This window comes from Sus scrofa, chromosome 7 (genome assembly GCF_000003025.6).
Source record: "Sus scrofa isolate TJ Tabasco breed Duroc chromosome 7, Sscrofa11.1, whole genome shotgun sequence".
In the NCBI taxonomy this organism is placed as follows: Eukaryota; Metazoa; Chordata; class Mammalia; order Artiodactyla; family Suidae; genus Sus; species Sus scrofa.
Window position 1 is genome coordinate 111638062 of NC_010449.5, and position 20098 is coordinate 111658159.

The 20098-nt window shown below is 40.8% G+C and overlaps 1 protein-coding gene across 7 annotated transcripts in view; it reads right to left on the bottom strand.

The window, feature by feature from the left end:
* Positions 1–20098, bottom strand: part of EFCAB11 (EF-hand calcium binding domain 11) — a 191497-nt gene that overhangs the window by 63291 nt on the left and 108108 nt on the right. The window contains exon 6 of one of the 7 annotated variants that reach the window (XM_005666384.3): positions 17989–18430. The exons of the other annotated variants lie outside the window; for them this stretch is intronic. Coding sequence (XP_005666441.1) covers positions 18349–18430 — 82 coding nt within the window. The 3' untranslated portion in view covers positions 17989–18348. Of the gene's footprint in view, positions 1–17988; positions 18431–20098 lie in introns of those variants that run through there. 7 annotated transcript variants of the gene reach the window in all.

Genomic DNA, 20098 nt, shown 5'->3' on the forward strand with positions numbered 1-20098 from the left:
TTTTTTTTTAGGTCCTTGCTGTTCTTTGTCCAGCTACCATCACAATTCTGAACACTGAACTTTAGTCTCTAGATTGCCGTCAAGACAGACCAGAGCATCATCTGTTTCCCTCATAAAGCTGTTAGAAGACCCCAGTCTGTCCTCATGGTACAGTTCCCTCCTTAACATAAGTCTCTGCTGAGCCTTATTTCCTTATTCCCAAGCCCCAGCTTCTAATTTGTCAATCCTTAATTTCCATGCACTACCCTAGGTTCTGGGGACAGAAAAATGAATAATGTTTGTGTGATGGTTAATTTTTGGTGTCACCTTGGCTAGGCGAGGGGACCTAGTTGTTTGGTCATACACTAGTCTAGATGTTGCTGGGAAGGTCAACCTTTAGATGTGATTAACCTTGAAATCAGTAGACTTTGAGTCTGGCAGATTACCCTCCATGTGGGTGGGCCTCATCCAATCAGTTGAAGGCCTTACAAGCAAAGAGTGGTTTCCCAAAGAAGTGATTCTGCCTCTGGAATGCAGTAAGTCTATAGCCTTCCCTGTGGACTTCAGACTTGCCAGCCCCACAACCATGTGAGCCAACTCCCTAAAATAAAGCATGCTTTCTCCTTCTCTCTCTCTCCACACACATACACACACACACCCTGGCTTTCTGCCTAGAGTTACCATCTGAATTGAGGTTCAGAGAAGAGAAACTCAAGCAGGGGTTGATGGTCTCACTGAACTGAGAAGACAGGGGTCAGAGCATTGAACATACGTGACACCAGGAACAAATTATTTTTTTAAACACCTTCCTCAGCATGACAAAATTACTTTCAGCAGTAATCATGTAATAATCAGCAATAATATGTATGTTCTTGATCTATTCTCTGGTTTTAAAACACACCATTGACAATGCAAAAAGGAGAATAAACATCATCTTGCAAAACTGTATTCAGGTTCAGTAAAATAGTTTAGGTGTACACTAAAATTTACGCTTAACAAACATAAATATGATGCCTCGCATTTCCCACTTGGTTTCACTATTTTACATTTTATTTTGCATTTTAAACACAAAACTCTTAGGTGGTCACACACAATGACAGACTTTAATAACTCACATGATTTTTCTCTCTTCCCAACCACCTCGCTAACTCTGTTAATCACAGGAGGTTCTTGTAGCATAAGAGATGGAAACACAAACTGTATTTGAAGCCAGCTCAAATGATTCTGAGCTGCTAGAAATGTACTCTCAAAATAAGCACGTGCATCCATTTAATAAAATGAGGATATAATAATATACAATTTAAATTTCACATACTACAAACATATTATTACAACTCAAAAGTAACCCCAGCAATTGTGAAGCATGTGGGCCAACAAAAAATCCCATTCCCTACCCCTTCCCAAGTATTTTATCATTGATTTGTCAGAGTTGTAGAGACTTGATAATAAATAACAGATAGGCTTTTAGTTATTTTCATAATTATTTTAACATTCTCTTTAGACTACATTCCTCCAAATTTCCAGCACCTGGATTGGATTGTTTCCTTACTCCGAACTTGAGGGCAAGGCTGGCTTGGGCGGCTGAGGGTCTGAAATTTCTGGGGTAGAGCCATGCATGGAAAGAGCTCCAGAAATCTGCATGGGTTACCTTGAGGATGTGCAGGAGGTGAGAATGCAAAAACTCGGGGGAGGAATTGACAGGAATGAGCCAGCCGAACAATACTGATCTCACGCAGGGCTTGCACATGTTGAAGTGGTTCCCACTAGAAAGACTGGAGAGGCTGTGCAGAACACCTTGGCTATTGTGTAGACACCGGAAAGGCCACACGGCAGCAGTAGGGCTAAACTAACTGTAGAATAAAGGGTACTCTAAACTGTACAGTTCACCCTTGAACAATGTGAGTTTGAACTGCACGGGTCTGCGTGTACACGGATTTCTTTTTTTCAAAAACTATAGTACCTGCCTGTTCATTTTACAGATCTTTAAGTGTGGGGAAAAGTTTGTGTTTGATTAGAGGTCACGATAGGTGGATTCAAAAGAACTAGGGTTGGGGGAGTTCCCTGGTGGCTTAGCAGTTAAAGATCTGGCCTTGTTACTGCTGTAGTGTGGCCAAAAATAAATAAATAAATAAAATCAAAAGAAATAGGGTTTGAGTCTATTTAAACTGTTTCAACTTCCTGACCTCGGGTGAGTCATCTTTCCATTCCTTGTTTTTTGAGGCACAGATAGCAGTATACACAGATTTTTCAACTGTGAGGGGGTTGTCGTCCCTGACGTCTGCATTGTTCAAGGGTCAATTGTATAAACAAAGCTTATAAACAAGACTTAAAAATCAAGCAAGTAAATTTAAAACCTGCCAGAATAAATCTCAATACTTAAAAGAAGACATAAACATCTTGCTTTCACCATCATTACACTCGTAATTGTGGTAGGTAGAATTTTCAGGAATGGCCCCCAAGATTCCATACCTGCTAGTCCCCAGAACCTGTGAGTGCCATGAGAGACCATTCCCATGACTGTTATTTAATTCCGGTAAAATAATCCTAAAGGTCCTTCTGGAATCACGTGAGTCCTTAAAAGCAGAAAACTTTCTCTAGCTGGAAGCAAAAAAGGAGATCAGAGAGACTCAAGTATAAGAAGAATGTGACACACCATTGCTGCTTTGAAGATGGAGAGTACTGCATGAGAAGGAATGCAGGCATCTTCAAAGAGCAGAGAGTAGACTGGCTGACAGCCAGCAGGAAAATGAGAACCTCTGACCCGCAGCCATAAGGATGTAGGTTCTACCAACAACCCGGATGCACTCGGAAGCAGATTCTTCCTGTGAACTTCCAGATATGACCTCAGCCAGGCCAATACCTTGATTTTGGCCTCAGAGATCATAAGCAGAGAACTCAAGAGAGCACATCAGACTTAAAACCAACAGAACTGTGAGATGAAAACAGAGGGTGTTGTGAACTACTAAGTTTCTGATAATGTGTCACATACAATATAAGACTACTACAGTCTAGGATCCAATAACAACATTATTATACATGCTAAGAAGTAGGAAAATGCGACTTATAAACAGGAGGAAAATAAGTCAATAGAAGTAGAATCAGAAACAACAAAGATGACAGAATCAGTAGACGAGAACTTTTAATTATAAGTATGCTCCAGGATTAAAAACAAACGAACATGAACACAATGGAGAGAGAAATGGAAGATCAACAAAACCAAAGAACCTAATGGAATATCTAGAAACTAAAAGTATAATAACTGAAGCAAATAATTCATGGGATGAGATGAAGACCATATTAGACATTATAGAAGAAGTGGTCTATGAAGTTGAAGAAATAGAAATAGAAACTTTCCAAACTGAATCTGAGAAAAAAAAAAAAAAAAGGCTGAAAGAGAAAGGGAAAGAACATTCCAAAGACTTGTGGGGCAATAAAAGTGGTCTCATTAGATGTAATGGGAGTATCAGAATAGCAGAGAAGAAGAAAAAATATTTGAAAGAATGATAGCCAAACATTGTCCCAATTTGGTGACTATTACAATACCCTGATCACAACAAACCCTAAGCAGGATAAATAAAGAATACTATTAAAAGGAACATCTTAACCAAATTGCTGAAAACAAGTGAAACAAAATCATAAATGCAGCCAGAGAAAAAGACACATGTGTTCAGAGAAAAAAATATATAAAAATTACCACTGATGTCTCATCAGAAACAATGGAAACCAATTAGAACGACAACTTTAAAATGATGAAAGAAAATATCCTTCAAAACTGAAAGTAAAAACATTTTCAGACAAACAGAAGCTGAGAAAATTGTCACTAGTAAACATAAATTTCTAGAAATTTAGGAAATTTTAAGAAAGTTCTTTAGATTTATGACAAATAATACAGAATGGAAAATTTGATCCATACAAAGGAAAGAAGAGCCCTGGAAATAAATGTAAGAAAGGAAATAAAAAAAAAATGAAGGACAAAGAGAAGAAATAAAAAATAAATATGAAGATGGTAGGCTTAAACTCCACCATATTGATAATTATATTAAATGTCAATATGATAATTCTCTACTTTAAAAGCAAAGATTGTCAAAATGAATTTTAAAAAGTGACTCAACTATAAATTATCCTTAGGAAATTCACTTAATCATAAAGAAATAGATAAATTAATAGTAAAAGAATAAAAAATAACAAGACAGAAATGGCTGTATCAATATCACTTCAGAGCAAAGAATACTGTCAAGGATAGGGATATTTCATAATGATAACAGCCTCGATCAATTAATTAAGAACATAATAATCCTAAATGTATATGGGCCTAATAAGAGAACTTAAAAACACATAAAGTTGGACAGCTACACGTAAAAGAATAAAAGAACATTCTCTAACACCATATACAAAAATAAACTCAAAATGGATTGAAGACCTAAATGTGAGACTGGATACTATAAAACTCCTAGAGGAAAATGTAGGCAGAGTGTTCTTTGACATAAATTGCAAAAATATTTTTTTGGGTCCATCTCCTAGAGTAATGGAAATAAAAACAAAAATAAACACAAAAGACATAAATAAACTTAAAAGGCTTTGTATAGCAAAGGAAACTGAAAAAACAAAACAAAAAGACAATCTACAGACTAGGAGAAAAATCTGTGCATATGATGCTACTGACAAGGGATTAATCTCCAAAATATACGAACAGCTCATACAACTTAATATCAAAAAAAAAAATCCAATCAAAAAAATAGGCAGAAGATCTAAACAGACATTTCTCCAAAGAAGACATACATACAGATGGCCAACAGGCATATGAAAAGATGCTCAGTATCACTAATTATTAGAGAAATGCAAATTAAAACTACAATGAGCTATCACTTCACCCCAGTCAGAGTGGCCATCATTAAAGTCTACAAATAATAAACGCTGGAGAGAATGTGGAGAAAAAGGAACCCTCCTACAGGGAGGAGTGTAAATTGGTTCAGCCACTATGGTGAATAGTAGCTATATGACACTCCTAGGCATATATCTGGAGAAAATTTGAATTTGAAAAGATACGTGCATCCCAATATTCATAGCAGCACTATTTACAACAGTCAAGACATGGAAGCAACCTAAACGTCCATTGACAGATGAATGAATAAAGAGGATGTGGTACATATATATGGTGGAATATTACTCAGCCATAAAAAAGAATGAAATAATGCAATTTGCGGGAACATGGATGGACAAAGAGATTATCATATTCAGTGAAATAAGTCAGATAAGGACAAATATATGATATCACTTATATGTGGAATACAAAATAATGGTACAAATAAATTTACTTAGAAAACAGAAATAGACTCACAGATGCAGAAAACAAACTTGTGGTTACCAAAGGGGGTAGTGGGCAGAGGGGTGGAAATAAATTATGGGTATGGGATTAACATATACGTATTACTATATATAAAACAGATAAACAACAAGAACCTACTGTATAGCCCAGGGAACTATATTCAATTTCTCGTGATAACCTATAATGGAAAAGAATCTGAGAACACACACACATACACACAAAACCTAATCTTTGCTGTACATCTGAAATTAACACAATATTGTAAATTCAGTATATTTCAATTTTAAAAAAATGGTTTAAAAACATATGAAGCAAAAAACTGAGGGAACTCAAAGGAAAAACAGACAAATCTATTATTATAGCTGATTATTTTAATCTTCCTCTCATAGTAAGTGACAGAACACAAAGATAGAAAATCAGTAAGAATAATATGACTAAGTAACACTATCAACCAACTTGACCTAGAGAGCCCCATTTCTCATGGAATATTCACCAAGACAGATGCTGAGACATAAAAAAACGTAACAATAAATTTAAAAGGATTGAAATTTAAAGAATTAAATTAAAAATCAGTAACCAAAAATTTTGGAAAATATCTAAATATTTATAAATTAAGCAACATATTTCTTAATAACATATGGTTCACAGAAGAAAATACAAGAAGAATTAGAAACTATTTGGAACTGGATGATAATGAAAACAAAATTTGTGGCATGCAGTTAAGGCAGTGCTTAGTTGAAAACATAAAAATTTTAAATGCTTACATTAGAAAAGAAGACGAAAATCAATGATGGAAGCATCTACCTGAAGAAGCCATAAAAAATCACGTAAACCAAAGTAATAAATATAATAGCAAAAATCAATGAACTACAAAATGGAAGAGTAATCAGAAAATCAATGAAACCAATGATGGTTCTTTAAAAAGATCAATAAAATTAATAAACCTCTAGCTAGACTAAGAAAGGAAAAAACCCCCACAAATTACCTATATCTGGATTGAAAGTGAGGCATATCTTACAAGCATTAAAAATATTATATGAGAATATCATGCATGATTTGTGCTAATAATTCTGAACTTAGATGAAGTGGATACATTTCTTTTAAAAATGAGGATGAGAGAGAAGAAGGTACAATCAGAAACAAATATGACAAAATGTCAAAATCCGTTAAATTGGGTTGGTAGGTATCTGGGTATAATGATATTTTTTGCATGCTTGAAACGCCTCCTAACCAAAGTTATAAATTAATTGAGGAAAGATTATTTCTCAGGCTCATTCAATCAACAAATGTCTACTTATCATCGACTATGTGGTAGGCATTGGAACGGGGTCCTGGGGCTACAGTAACCAATCAGACAGGCAGGTCTCTGTCCTAACGGAGAGCAGTTTGGTTTGGCGGGGAGAAGAACAAGGAAAGAAACAAGATACATATAGATAAGCCAGGGGAAGTGAATTCCAAAGAGAGAGCTGTAAAGGCGGGAACCCCAAAGCCAGAAAGAGCTAGAAAGGCTAGAACACTGTGAAGAAGAAAGCCGTCTGAGATGAGGTGGAAGAGGTTAGCATTACTTTAAATGCAATAGGATGTCTTTGGAAGTTTTAAGCAGAGGAGCTGGTTTTAAGGCACTTTGGCCACTGTAGAGAAAATGGATCATCAGAAGGGAAGGCCGGAAGCTCGCCCTTCGGGGAGAAATGAGGGTGGCTGGCGTCCGGTAGGGTGGCGGCAGTGGGGACAGAGAGAGGTGGGATCATTTACCATCTGTCACCTACGGCTTGAGCTGTGTGTTTAAAGACTTGAGTTTGTCTTTTTTTCCTACCAACAAGCATCCAGGCAGAAAGAGCCACCCTGTATCCCACTCTCAGTCGCCACCATGGGTAAGAGCAGCGGCTTCAAGTTTCTTGCTCAGGTAGGTCCTCTGTCACAGTCATCCTCAGGGGGTGGTCTAATTAATCTTGATGCCACTGCGTGGATAACTACGACTACTCCTTCATGCTGGCAAGCTGCTTGGCACTGCATTCAGGGCCAGACACAAGCCTACCATTGCTAGACCAGCTCGGGCCACGCCTGGTAACAGGTATTTTATTAGCCGGGATCCAGTCAGGAAATCAGAAACACGACAGTGATTTTAAAAACAATTTAATGTAAGAAAGAATCAGACGGGTATGGGAGGACTAAAAAGGCAAAAGAGAAACAATGAAGTTTTATTTTTTTTAAAAAAAAGGTAGTAACTAAGACATTATCTATCGCTGTCAGAGCTGAAGAAACAGCGAAGAGGCTGAAATGATGAGGACCTAGCAGGCTGCTGGGGGGTCCTGGGAAGCCGGAGCCCAGACTCGGGAATCTGTGGCTGATGTCTGAGGGGTCCGGGGTGAGAAGCATGGCAAAAGAGATGGGTGGGTTTGAGTCTGAGACACAAGAGTTTAATGACCAACACACGCTGCTTTGACTACAGTCACGTCATGAAACAACTTCATTCATTCATTCTTTTCTTTTCTTTTTTTTTTTTTTTTTTGCCACCTTGCAGCATATGGAATTCCTGGGCCAGGGATAAGATTCAAGCCACAGTTTCAACCTACACCACAGCTGCAGCAACTCTGGATCCTTAATCCACTGTGTCAGGCTGGATCTCGAACCTGTGTCTAAGCGCTGCAGAGACATTGCTGATTCCAGGGCACCACAGAGGAAACTCCAATTTCATTTATTCTTGACATGCATTTTCATATAAATGCTTTCCTTATCACCAGAGCCACCTTTAGAGACATTAACTCTAATTTCCAGTGCGTGTCATTTTCACATCCATTAAAGTTGTCTGGAAAACTGGACTTTGTAAATTCCAGGCTTGGTACTGACACTAGAAATTTTTACCTAAAGCCACTTGGTAGCTATTTGTCTAATGTTATACAACGTGAGTTTTGGGTTTTTTCCATTCAATCTGATATAGATTTGTAATCTCTAAGGTAACCACTTATTGGATTGCTTTTAAAATGATTTTTAAAGGCTTGCTTACAGTAACAGCCAATATTTGCAACTATGAGTTTATAACATCAGGCAGACGAAGGGCATCTACGTAAAATTTCCTTCCTCATTTTTTGCCAATTTCATCAGGTGACCTCTGTAAGCATCAAAATCTCACACTGATTGAGGCTGCTTCAGGCTCAACACTCTTTTCGTGTTCAAAATAAAGTAACTGAGAACATGTTTGAGAGACTTCGTTAGGGAACTAATTCTTGAAGGAAAGCCTCATTTTTTATTAAGTCTCCTAAAGCAGTGCTGCTTAAATTGTCTTTGGTAAGGGACCACTTAACATTTTTTTTTCCAATCTGTTGCAAACTGATACTTTGTAAAACAGTAAAAATGAATTACTAGAAAAATGAAATAAAAAAAAAAGGCATTCAAGATAAAAGCTGCAATTTTGTGTTACTAGTTCAACCAACAGGAAATTACACTGCAATAAATATTACCAAAGTAAACATAAGGAAAAAGAAAAGTATGAATATTGTACAGGTTGTTTGTTCATTGAAAGTATGCATGTAGGCAACTAATATACTCACTGTAGGCTCACTATTAGGCTTGTAACTTTTTTTCATTATAAGGAAAAAAGTGAATCTCCATATTAAATATACATAGGCACCCTTTGAACGAACACAGTGTATATAAATGCTTAACTTTTTTTTTGTTTTGTTTTGCTTTTTAGGGTTACACCTGCAGCACATGGAGGTTCCCAGGCTAGGGGTCGAAATGGAGCTCTAGCTGCCAGCCTACACCACAGCCACAGCAATGCAGGATCCGAGCGTGTCTGCGACCTACACCACAGCTCACAGCAGCGCCTGATCCTGAACCCACTGAGCGAGGACAGGGATCAAACCCGCGTCCTCATGGATACTAGTTGTTTGTTACCACTGAGCCAAGATGGAAACACCTTTTTATGTTTTATTTTAATAACAATAGGAAGGAAACAAGTCTCCCAGAAAGGAATGGAATAAGAGATTTTTAGAGGAATTTCCACAAGCTCAGTTTGTTCATTTAAAAATTATATCTACACTACAGCTCATGGCAATGCCGGATCCTTAACCCACTAAGCAAGGCCAGGGATCGAACCTGCAACCTCACGGTTCCTAGTTGGATTCGTTTCCACTGCACTACAATGGGAACCTGAGCTGTGGTGTAGGTTGCAGATGTGGCTCGGATCTGGCGTTGCTGTGGCTGTGGTGCAGGCCGGCAGCTACAGCTCCGATTAGAACCCCTAGCCTGGGAACCTCCATATGCTGTGGGTGCGGCCCTAAAAACAATAAATAAATAAATAAAAATAAAATGGAGAAAGTGCTACTCTACTTTCAGAGTCCTTCAACGGAAGTCAGTTCCAACAATGTATCCTGTAAGTTATGGCTAAATTTAAGTTATCTTTTGATGAAAGAAATGGAGTCTAGATCCATGAATTTTTTAGGCACCGATCGTCTTTTGATTGAAAATAAAATTTAAAATGCCTTATCAAACTTTAAGGTGTTTTGTGATAGCTTTTCACAGATGTGCAGAGTCGAGTTCATCACCTGCATCACTGATAATTGTTAAATTATGGAACATGTGTCATGATAATCTGTAGAAACCCTGCTCTCCCAAGCTCCTAGTTTAGTTTTTGCCCTTTGATCTTATCTGCTGTTGGAAAAACACGTTGCATTTCTTCTTTGTATGGAAGTACTCAAATCATCAAAAACAGTGCAGAGAGTAGATACCTAAGCAATCCTGCTTGTCCAATTCATATCTTCAACAAGCCGGGACCAAAGTGCCTTCTGATTTTATGGAAACATTTAGGGTTGTTCTGTAAATCAAATATTCTGGAACACTTGTCCTCTTGATTATCATCACACCTCAGCATGCAGTCACAGCTGTTCATGATCTGCTTCCAGAGTATCACGTAACAAAAGAGAATAATCCAGAAGTCAACACACCAGCCTTTACCTAACTCATGATTCTCCGTACGGCACTAAGTCCCCGGTTTAGTTCCACCACCGTTTCTTCTCGTGGCAGGACTTTCTCATGGGAGAGACAGTCCCTCGATTTACATTTGGGTGCAGCCCCTTAATCAGGGCGACCTCCTCGGGATGTTTCCTGCACCATCGGAACTCGCTTCTACACAAAGTGAAGGCTCCAGTCCACACGTGCTGGCTATCTCATCCTTCAGATGTACAGTTCCGACTTAGCTGTTGGTCAGCAACGAAACGGAAAAAAAAAATTCTTCCTTTCTATCACCATCGTGTGCAAATATGAGGAATACGAGTGAAATTATTGTGCTACAATGAAAAAATATGTCGCTGGAGTTCCTCTTGTGGGGCAGCAGAAACAAATCCGACTAGTATCCATGAGGATTTGGGATGGATCCCTGGCCTCGATCAGTGGGTCAGGGATCCTGAGTTGCTGTGGCTGTGGTGTAGGCTGGCAGCTGTAGCTCCAATTCAACCCCTAGCCTGGGAACTTCCATATGCCACGGGTGTTTTTTTTTTTTTTTTCTGGCTTCAGTTGCTTTATGAGTTTGTCTTTTGTTCCATGAGCTGGTTCCTGAATATGCTGAACTGTGGGGGCCCTGGAATTAGTGCTTGAGCTAGGAGTCACCTAACACTTCTAAGCAAATACCTTTGAAACGATCTTTCGCTGTGGACTCACCAACTGTATATGGATTTTAGTCTTGGCAAGCTGAAATGCTACTTAGGAAGAAGGCTGTAAAGCCCTAATGTTTCTATGTGAAATACTGAACATCTGTTTCAAGCAGCCTTTTAATCCAATGGTCTTTCTTTCAAAATATTCTCGTGGTTTTGAACTTAATTTTTTTTGGGGGGGGGGGTAGGTAATGCCATTAAAGAAACACTTTATTTCTGTGTCATTGTGGATACTGCTACCCTTTACGTTCTGGGAGTTCCATTGCTTCTCTACAAATCACTAAGCATTATGCTTTCAGGAGGCCAACAGCAACGGCAGCTGTAAACTGCACCCAGTATGTGAGAGATCACGGTTTCAAGGAAAACCAATATGTACCCTTAGGTCTTTGTTTCTTCAGAATCACCTCTACTTCCACCATTTAGTTTATACTGTTGCCACATTCAGAAAAGACAAGAATTTTGGGAGTTCCCGCTGTGGTGCAATGGGTTCAGAACCTGACTGAGGTGGCTTGGTTTGCTGCAGAAGGGCAGGTTTTATTTCCTGGCCCAGCACAGCAGGTCAAAGGATCCAGTGTTGTGTAGGTTGCAGCTGTGGCTTGGATTCAGTCCCTGGCTTGGGAACTTTCATATGCCACAAGTGCAGCCTTTCAAAAAAGAAGAGAAAAGAAATGTGTTTTTTCACAAACAAAGAAACTCCCGTGAGGCTTGTTTTACCTTCTTGTAACTTGAGGGTGAAAATAACTCCCATAAACTTTATTTCCTAATGAACTGAGAATGTTAAAAAACAAAATGAAAATGTTTGATTAAAAATGAAAACTGGAGTTCCCATCGTGGCGCAGCGCAAACAAATCCGACTAGGAACCAAGAGGTTGCGGGTATCCCTGGACTTGCTCAGTGGGTTAAGGATCCAGCGTTGCCGTGAGCTGTGGTGTAGGTCGCAGATGCAGCTCGCCTCTGGCATTGCTGTGGCCATGGTGTAGACCAGCAGCCGTAGCTCCAATTCAACACTTAGCCTAGGAACTTCCATATGCCTTCGGTGAGGCCCTAAAAAGCAAAAACAAAAACAAAAATAAAAGAAAGAAGGGAAAAAGAAAGAAAGAAGGAAAACTCATATATAAGTTATAGAAATAAATGCTTACATTGTCACAGATTTTTATACCCTTTCAGAGTATAGCTGACAAACAATCATAATCTGTCACCTGCAGGTATATCACGTGGTCTTACTGCACACGATCATTACACAACTTGCATCACACATGACTCTTGCCAGAACTGAAGTGGTCTATACCCCGTTCAGTAAGATGAGTCTGCCGTTGTGAAAATGGCCATCACACAATTTCAAGCTGCTACAAAAGCTTCTAATGCTGGCTCTCAATGTCTACACCTAACTCGTCATGGACCAGCAACAACCTGCCAACCACGTTTTGAATAGCACTGTCACAGGTATTCTGGATGCCAAACCAGTGGGATTGGCTGATGAATTGCATGAGGGGAGGCAAGCGAAGGGAAGGTATGGTTCAAGGAAGATCCTTGAACCATTTCTGCTTGAGTCAGTGGGTGGAGGGTGATGCCACTTGCTGACACACAAGTGGGAAACACCTGCATCCTCATGGCTGCTAGTCTGGTTCGTTACCACTGAGCCACAGCGGAACTCTCCCGATGCTTACTTATGAGGTGCATCTCTATGCAATGCTCTGTGTAGAACTGCGAACCACAGATGAGGATGTAGTCCTGGCTTATGCTCACTGTGCAATATTTAAAGTGACTTCACACTTATGATGGAGCATGACAGTGTGAGAAAAAAGAATGTGTACTTGTATGTGTAACTGGGTCACCATGCTGTACAGTAGAAAAAAAAATTGTATTGGGGAAATAACAATAAAAAAAAATTTTAATAAAGTGACCCCAAGCCAGCGATGCACATCAGAAACACCTACCCAAAGCATTTCCCTCCTTTACTCAACTCCTCTCCTCTGCCCACCTCTGCATGTTGGAGAGCTCCGGCTTTGCTCCTTGCTTTCTTCTCTATGCATGTTTTCTCCCTACGTGATCATGTGCAGAGTTGGAACTTCTAAATGCTGGCAATTTCCAGAGTTACACCTTCAGACCACATGGCTTCCTAAGACCCAGCCCCATCTGTACTTACCACCTCTACCTGGTGACTCATATGCCAAACTTCACATCTGGCATTGCTGTGGCTGTGGTGTAGGCTGGCGGCTGTAGCTCCCATTGGACCCCTAGCCTGGGAACCTCCATATGCTGCAGGTGCAGCCCTAAAAAGACCAAAAATAAATAAATAAATAAATAAGCATTGGATGAATGAATGAAAGACACAAGAGCCATGAATATTAGTGCATCTATTATCCTGGCACTGAAATTTTGTGGCACTTTTCATTTTATAAAAGACCTAATGATTATCTATGTGAGGAACTTCTTCAAATAAACAGCAGTACCTTCGATGAACAGAGCTCTTAACTGTCTTTGCACCGTGGACCCTTGTGGCAGTTTGATAAAGACTCTAATTTCAAATGCATAAAATGAAACCAATTATATTGAAATAGATACAAGAGCATTAAAAAACAAATTAGCAATAAGGTATTATAGGTGCGTCTTTATTAACACATTAAATAACAAGGTCTGGTAGCAGGACGAATAACTAGTGGTGGGGAAAGAAAAGGAGGGTTCGAGGGAAAGAGCATCCAGTGTGATTCCAAAGCAGGGAAGACAGTGAACAAATGCAAGACAGCCACAATCACTTATTTTTTTGTTTTGTTTTGTTTTCAGGGCTGTACCCACAGCATGTGGAGGTTCCCAGGCCAGGGGTCCAGTCGGAGCTACAGCCGCCGGCCTGCATCACAGCCACAGCAACGCAGGATCCGAGCCAAGTCTGCGACCTACACCACAGCTCACAGCAACAACAGGCAGATCCTTAACCCACTGATTGAGGCCAGGGATCGAACCCACAACGTCATGGTTCCTCGTTGGATTCATTTCTGCTGCGCCACGACGGGAACTCTCACTTATATTCTGACACAAAAATATCTATGACTTATGTTGGTGACCGAGTCACAGATACTGCTAAAATGATTGTGCTTTGTTGGCAACATTTCTAGTTTAAAAAAGATGCTCAATATCCACCAGAGGTCTACGTTCAGAAATCTCAGAAGAAGAATCTCTGGATGAAAAGGTCCCCTTTCCCTTGTACCCTCACTCCTACATCCAGGTTAGATTCTATTTTAAAAATACATCTTTTTTTTTTTTTTTACAAGAACAATTATATAGTTGACCAAATAGTACAACCTTTTTGGAAAGCCATTTGCAGTATCCACTACATTTAAAATATGCAAGCCCTTTGGCGCAGCAATTCCACTTCTAATAATGCACCTAGAAGGATAGCCCCACACATGAACAGATAAATATGTACATGGATGATGAGAGCTGACACATTCACAGCATCTGTTCATTCAACAACTAACTATTGTGAGCCTACTGAGCGCCAGGCACACTTCCTGCTCTCATCGAGTTGTAGGGACAGATAATAAAATAAAAAGTAACCTCTATTGTAAAGTACATTAGTTGGTGATAAGTACTACAGAGGAGGATGGAGAAAGCTGAGAAGTGTGTTCTTTATAAATACCATGGGCAGGGAGTTCCTGGCATAGCGGAAACAAATCTGACTAGGAACCATGAGGTTTCGGGTTTGATCCCTGGCCTCGCTCAGTGGGTTAAGGATCTGGTGTTGCTGTGACCTGTGGTGTAGGTTGTAGACACAGCTCAGATCCCATGTTGCTGTGGCGGTGGTATAGGCTCGCAGCTGTAGCTCCGATGGGACCCCTAGCCTGGGAACCTCCATATGCCATGGGTATGGTCCTAAAAAGACATAAAAATAAATAAATAAATACCATGGGCAGGGATGACTTCTCAGCAAAGGGGACAGCTGAATACTTGAATGTGTTTGGAAGCAGGTTCACATGTATCTAGGGGAAGAGCATTGCTGACAGAAGGCAAAGCATGTGCAAAGGCCCTGAGACAGGGATGCCTGTTATAGTTGAAGAAGAGTGAGGAGGCAAGCGGGGCTAGGGCAGTACGAGCAAAGGGGAGAGTTAGGGTGAGTTTGGGTAGGGAGACAGTGGATCATTGAAGGCCTTGATGACCAGTGTAAGGATCCTGGTTTTCATGCAAGTGAGACAAGAATCCATGGGGGGCTGGGAGCAAACAAGTGGCCTGCCCTGCCGCACATGTGAAATGGATCTTTTGCATTAAGAACACACTCGAGATCAGACTGTTGGGCAAAGGCAGAAGCGTGGAGCTAGGCTGGGAGGCTGAGTTGATGGTGGGGGCTTGGACGGGGTGCAGGAGTGGAGTTGCTGAGAGGTGCTGACACAGTGGAGGTCAGGCAGAGGTAAAAAGAAAGGGGCTTGGGATGCCTGCAGGGGTTTTGGCATCTGCAACACTAAGGGTGGGGCTACTGGGGCTTAAGGTGGGAAAAGCACCACAAACGGTGGTGTGGGTGGCAGATGGGGCTCAGATCTGGCGTTGCCATGACTGTGGTGCAGGCCGGCAGCGACAGCTCCAATTTGACCCCTGGCCTGGGAACTTCCATATGCTGCAGCTGTGGCCTTAAAAATCAAAATTAAAAAAAGAAAAAGATGGGCAAACTTTATGAGAAGCAGGTTTGAGGGAAGAAGATCAGTTTGGTTTTGAATGTGGAGATGGCTCGCACACACCCAGAGAGAGAGTTAGATACAGAAAAATAGCAGAAAAGCTAGAAGCAATTGAAATGTCACTAATAGGGGCTAAGTAAATTATAGCAGTTACAAAGAAAGTGATATAATCATATTATTATGAAAATTCATATGTAACATATGAAAAAGCAAGATGCAGAATAGTATGTAGCATTTTAATAATATTATATTTATACACAATCCATGTTTGTAAGCATGTGTATGCATATGTTATACACTTAGAACAAATCTAGATAAATACACACCATACAGCTAATAATATTTACCTGGGGAATGGGGTTGGCAGAGGGGAGAATGAGGGAAACACATTTTACTTTATTTCTGTATTATTAGAACTTTCAAATGAAGAATATGTATTATATATGTATATGTATGTGTGTGTATGTATATATATATGTGTGTGTGTGTGTTTATATATATATATTAACTAACAAGGATTGCAAAGTTTTAAAAAGTGTTTTAAATGATGCTTGGTTCATATGTAAGCAAACACTCTCAAACCCAGGTACCTCTTGTTATTCTTTGAAATGAGGTAGGAACTCTGATTGCAGCTCTTGGCTGGGGCAGCAAGAATCTGAGATATGGGGTGGATGGTGGTGGGAGGTAAAAGAGTGAGGAAAGGGGAAGAGAGGAAATAAGGCGAGGGACAAGAACCCTCAAGCTGGGACAATACTGAATCTCTAGACATGTTTTTGTTTGGCTGGCACAGTGTTTTTCAATTTTCTTTTTTTGGCCACTCCTGTGGCATGCAGAAGAAGTTCCCTGGCCAGGGATTGCACCCACACCACAGTTGTAAACCAAGACACAGCAGTGTCAATGCCAGATCCTTAACCTGCTGAGCCACCAGGAAACGCCTCCATTTTTTAAACATGGATGCCTTTAGGCAACTTGGGAGCTCTCCAGTTTGCCACAAGCCCCACCACTCCCTATGATATCCCACCCAGCCTGAGGCATACATTTGTAGCTTTTACATTCCTGTACCAACATGCATTGGTTCTTACTCTGGGTTAGGCACCATATTCAGTTCTGCCTTGTGCTCTTTGGGGCACGTGTGTAGGGCCAGAAAATTAAGAGCATTCAAAATGTTCCCCATGAGAATGTAAACTGGTACAGCCACTATGGAGAACAGTTTGGAGATACCTTAGAAATCTATACATAGAACTTCCATATGACCCTGCAATCCCACTCTTGGGCATCTATCTGGACAAAGCTCTACTTAAAAGAGACACATGCACCCGCATGTTCATTGCAGCACTATTCACAATAGCCAGGACATGGAAACAACCCAAATGTCCATCGACAGAGGATTGGATTCGGAAGATGTGGTATATATACACAATGGAATACTACTCAGTCATAAAAAAGAATGACATAATGCCATTTGCAGCAACATGGATGGAACTAGAGAATCTCATACTGAGTGAAATGAGCCAGAAAGACAAAGACAAATACCATATGATATCACTTATAACTGGAATCTAATATCCAGCACAAATGAACATCTCCTCAGAAAAGAAAATCATGGACTTGGAGAAGAGACTTGTGGTTGCCTGATGGGAGGGGGAGGGAGTGGGAGGGATGGGGAGCTTGGGCTTATCAGACACAACTTAGAATAGATTTACAAGGAGATCCTGCTGAATAGCATTGAGAACTACGTCTAGATACTCATGTTGCAACAGAAGAAAGGGTGGGGGAAAAACTGTAATTGTAATGTATACATGTAAGGATAACCTGACCCCCTTGCTGTACAGTGGGAAAATAAAAAAAAAAAACAAAAAAACAAAATGTTCCCCACGAAATCTGCATATGTCTCATCTATCTCCATCTTAGCCATATTCATTTTCTTGGACATGTCAATAAGAATTAAAGTGCTCGGAGTTCCCGTCATGGCGCAGTGGTTAACGAATCCGACTAGGAACCGTGAGGTTGCAGGTTCGGTCCCTGCCCTTGCTCAGTGGGTTAACGATCTGGCGTTGCCGTGAGCTGCGGTGTAGGTTGCAGATGCAGCTCGGATCCCCCGTTGCTGCGGCTTAGGCATAGGCCGGTGGCTACAGCTCCGATTCGACCCCTAGCCTGGGAACCTCCATATGCCTCGGGAGCGGCCCAAGAAATAGCAAAAAAAAAAGACAAAAAAAAAAAAAAAAAAAGTGCTCATAATATCACTGCTTTCAGTTCATACTTATGTTGTTAAAACCCCAAACTGTACAAATCAGCAGGCAATGGACCTCTATGTTCTGAGTTAATTTTGACGATTTCTTCTTTTCCTGGACTGGTAAGAGTTTTCTTCTGCTTAAGTATAGAGCAGCACAAAGATACCATAACCCAAGTCATTACTGAAATGACTGCAACAGGAACAGAGGGAATCATAACAATATGAAAACATGACTATGCAAAGTAGGTAAACACATTCTGAAGGTGGGAAAAAGAAACCATGGCAGGGAAAGGCCAAATAAAGAAAAAAATAAACGCAGCACCTCTCACATTAAATGATATCCATTCTAAGATGATTTTAAGTGGCTATTAACATAATTATTTGTGCAGTGAATGATACAGGAATAAACAAATAAATGCTCTACATGTAGCTTCCTTTATCTCAATGAAAAGACAGCCCTAAATAGTTCTCTGTGGAATTCTTTTTTCAAGGTAGGTTTCAAGATCTAATCATGGCCCCTAGGCTGATGTCTGGCCCTGGAGTTCTAGGGATGGCGCTCAGACAAACTTTACGATGAGACCTGGAAGGGAAAAAGCCGTAATATTTCATCACATGTCTCTAGTGGGGAAAAATTTTTTTGAAAATGTTCTATTTCAAATAATCATGAAACATACATTGCCTTTTAGGATGTGTTTCACAGAACAGCAGAAATCATTTAGTCTCGGAGAACCCAGTGTGGCTTAATTATTTACTTTTTTCTTTTCTAGATTCTCTGCCAAGAACTACAGAGTGAAATGAAATGACAATGTGAGAGACAGCTGCCAAGTAATCTCTTTGTTGTACTTCTAATAAGATAGCGACATCCTTTCTGTTGCTAACGTATAGCCATATTCTGAAATAAGCTATTATAGCTTTTTCCCCTCCGTGGACCCCCCCTTGCAATAAATAATACATCATTTATAATTGGAAACTCCAAAAAAAGTTTACTCCTTCTTGCTTTTAAACTTTTAAAGACTTGAGTACCTTGCTTGAATTTGAACCTGCCACTTGATTTGCATACATAATTTGATATTGATGAAATACACCTTCACAGGTCAGTGCTGAGAACTTAATGAATACGAAGGCAACCAGCCCAGGGCAGAAATCCGAGGAAGACAATGCTGAAGGGACGGCGACTCGGAGAGTTGGCCAGAGAAGCAGGAAGAGTCCGGATGTCAAGGGCATAGACCACGCCCAGAAGGTGAGCTCACTAGTGTCCAATGCTGCAGAGAAGGACTAAAGCACCCATTGGCTTTAGCCAATAAGGTGATTGTTGAACCTGGTCAGAGTGGTTTCAGTGGAGTTACTGGGGCAGAAATAAGACTGGAGGAGATGTGGATATGAGAGGCTGAGGGGGGACGGCAGCCTAAATGCAGAACATTAGACAGAGGAGATAACTGATGCCATTAGGTCCCCAGGAAGGAGAGAGGCAGAATCCAAACTGATGGAGGAACAATCCACCAGAGCCTGGAGGGGGCTGTGGAAATAGCCCCTTCCCCTCTGTGCCCGGGGGAGGAGGCATGGCGCAGGTTAGGGTTAGGGGTGGCAAAAGTTAGCCATTACCCTTCATCCTCACTGTCATCAGTGTACAGTAAAACTGCAGAGGGGCGCAGGGAGAAAAAGACAGTGTGGCTTTGCAGACTTCTGTTTTCTTAGAGAAATGGGACGTGAGGCTCTATACTGAGAATGACACAGAGGAGGTAGGTCAAGAGCCTAAGAAAAGTGGTGAAGATTTGAAAATGCTCCCGGGGGAACTGTGAAAGAGCGGTCTGGGAGAAGACGGATGGATCTGCTGGTCCAGAGATCCAGCTGGGGTGTGTATACTGCTCATTCTTCACACTGCAGGCACTCAGCGAGCTGAGTGGGAAGCAGGAGGATGGAGAGTCGGGTTCCCCGATGGGGGTGGTGGAAGGACAAAGGGGCTAGGAAGCTGAGGGCCTTGCCAAGAGTATGATGGACCAGAGGGCCAGATCGCACAGGGACAGGGAGTCTCCCAAGAGGCCCACAGTCTGAGAAAAACATAGAGAAGAGAAGGGACCAATGGTCTTGATGGAGATGCAGATCAGGTGTAATGGGACCTGCATCAGATCCAGGCCAGAGGGTCCCTGCCCTGGGCCCTGCACTTTAGAGGGCTCTGCTCTGGCCCTTCTTTGGTTGCACCCCTCCCCGCAGGAGTCTGCAGGAGCAACGAGATATGTCCACCCCTACA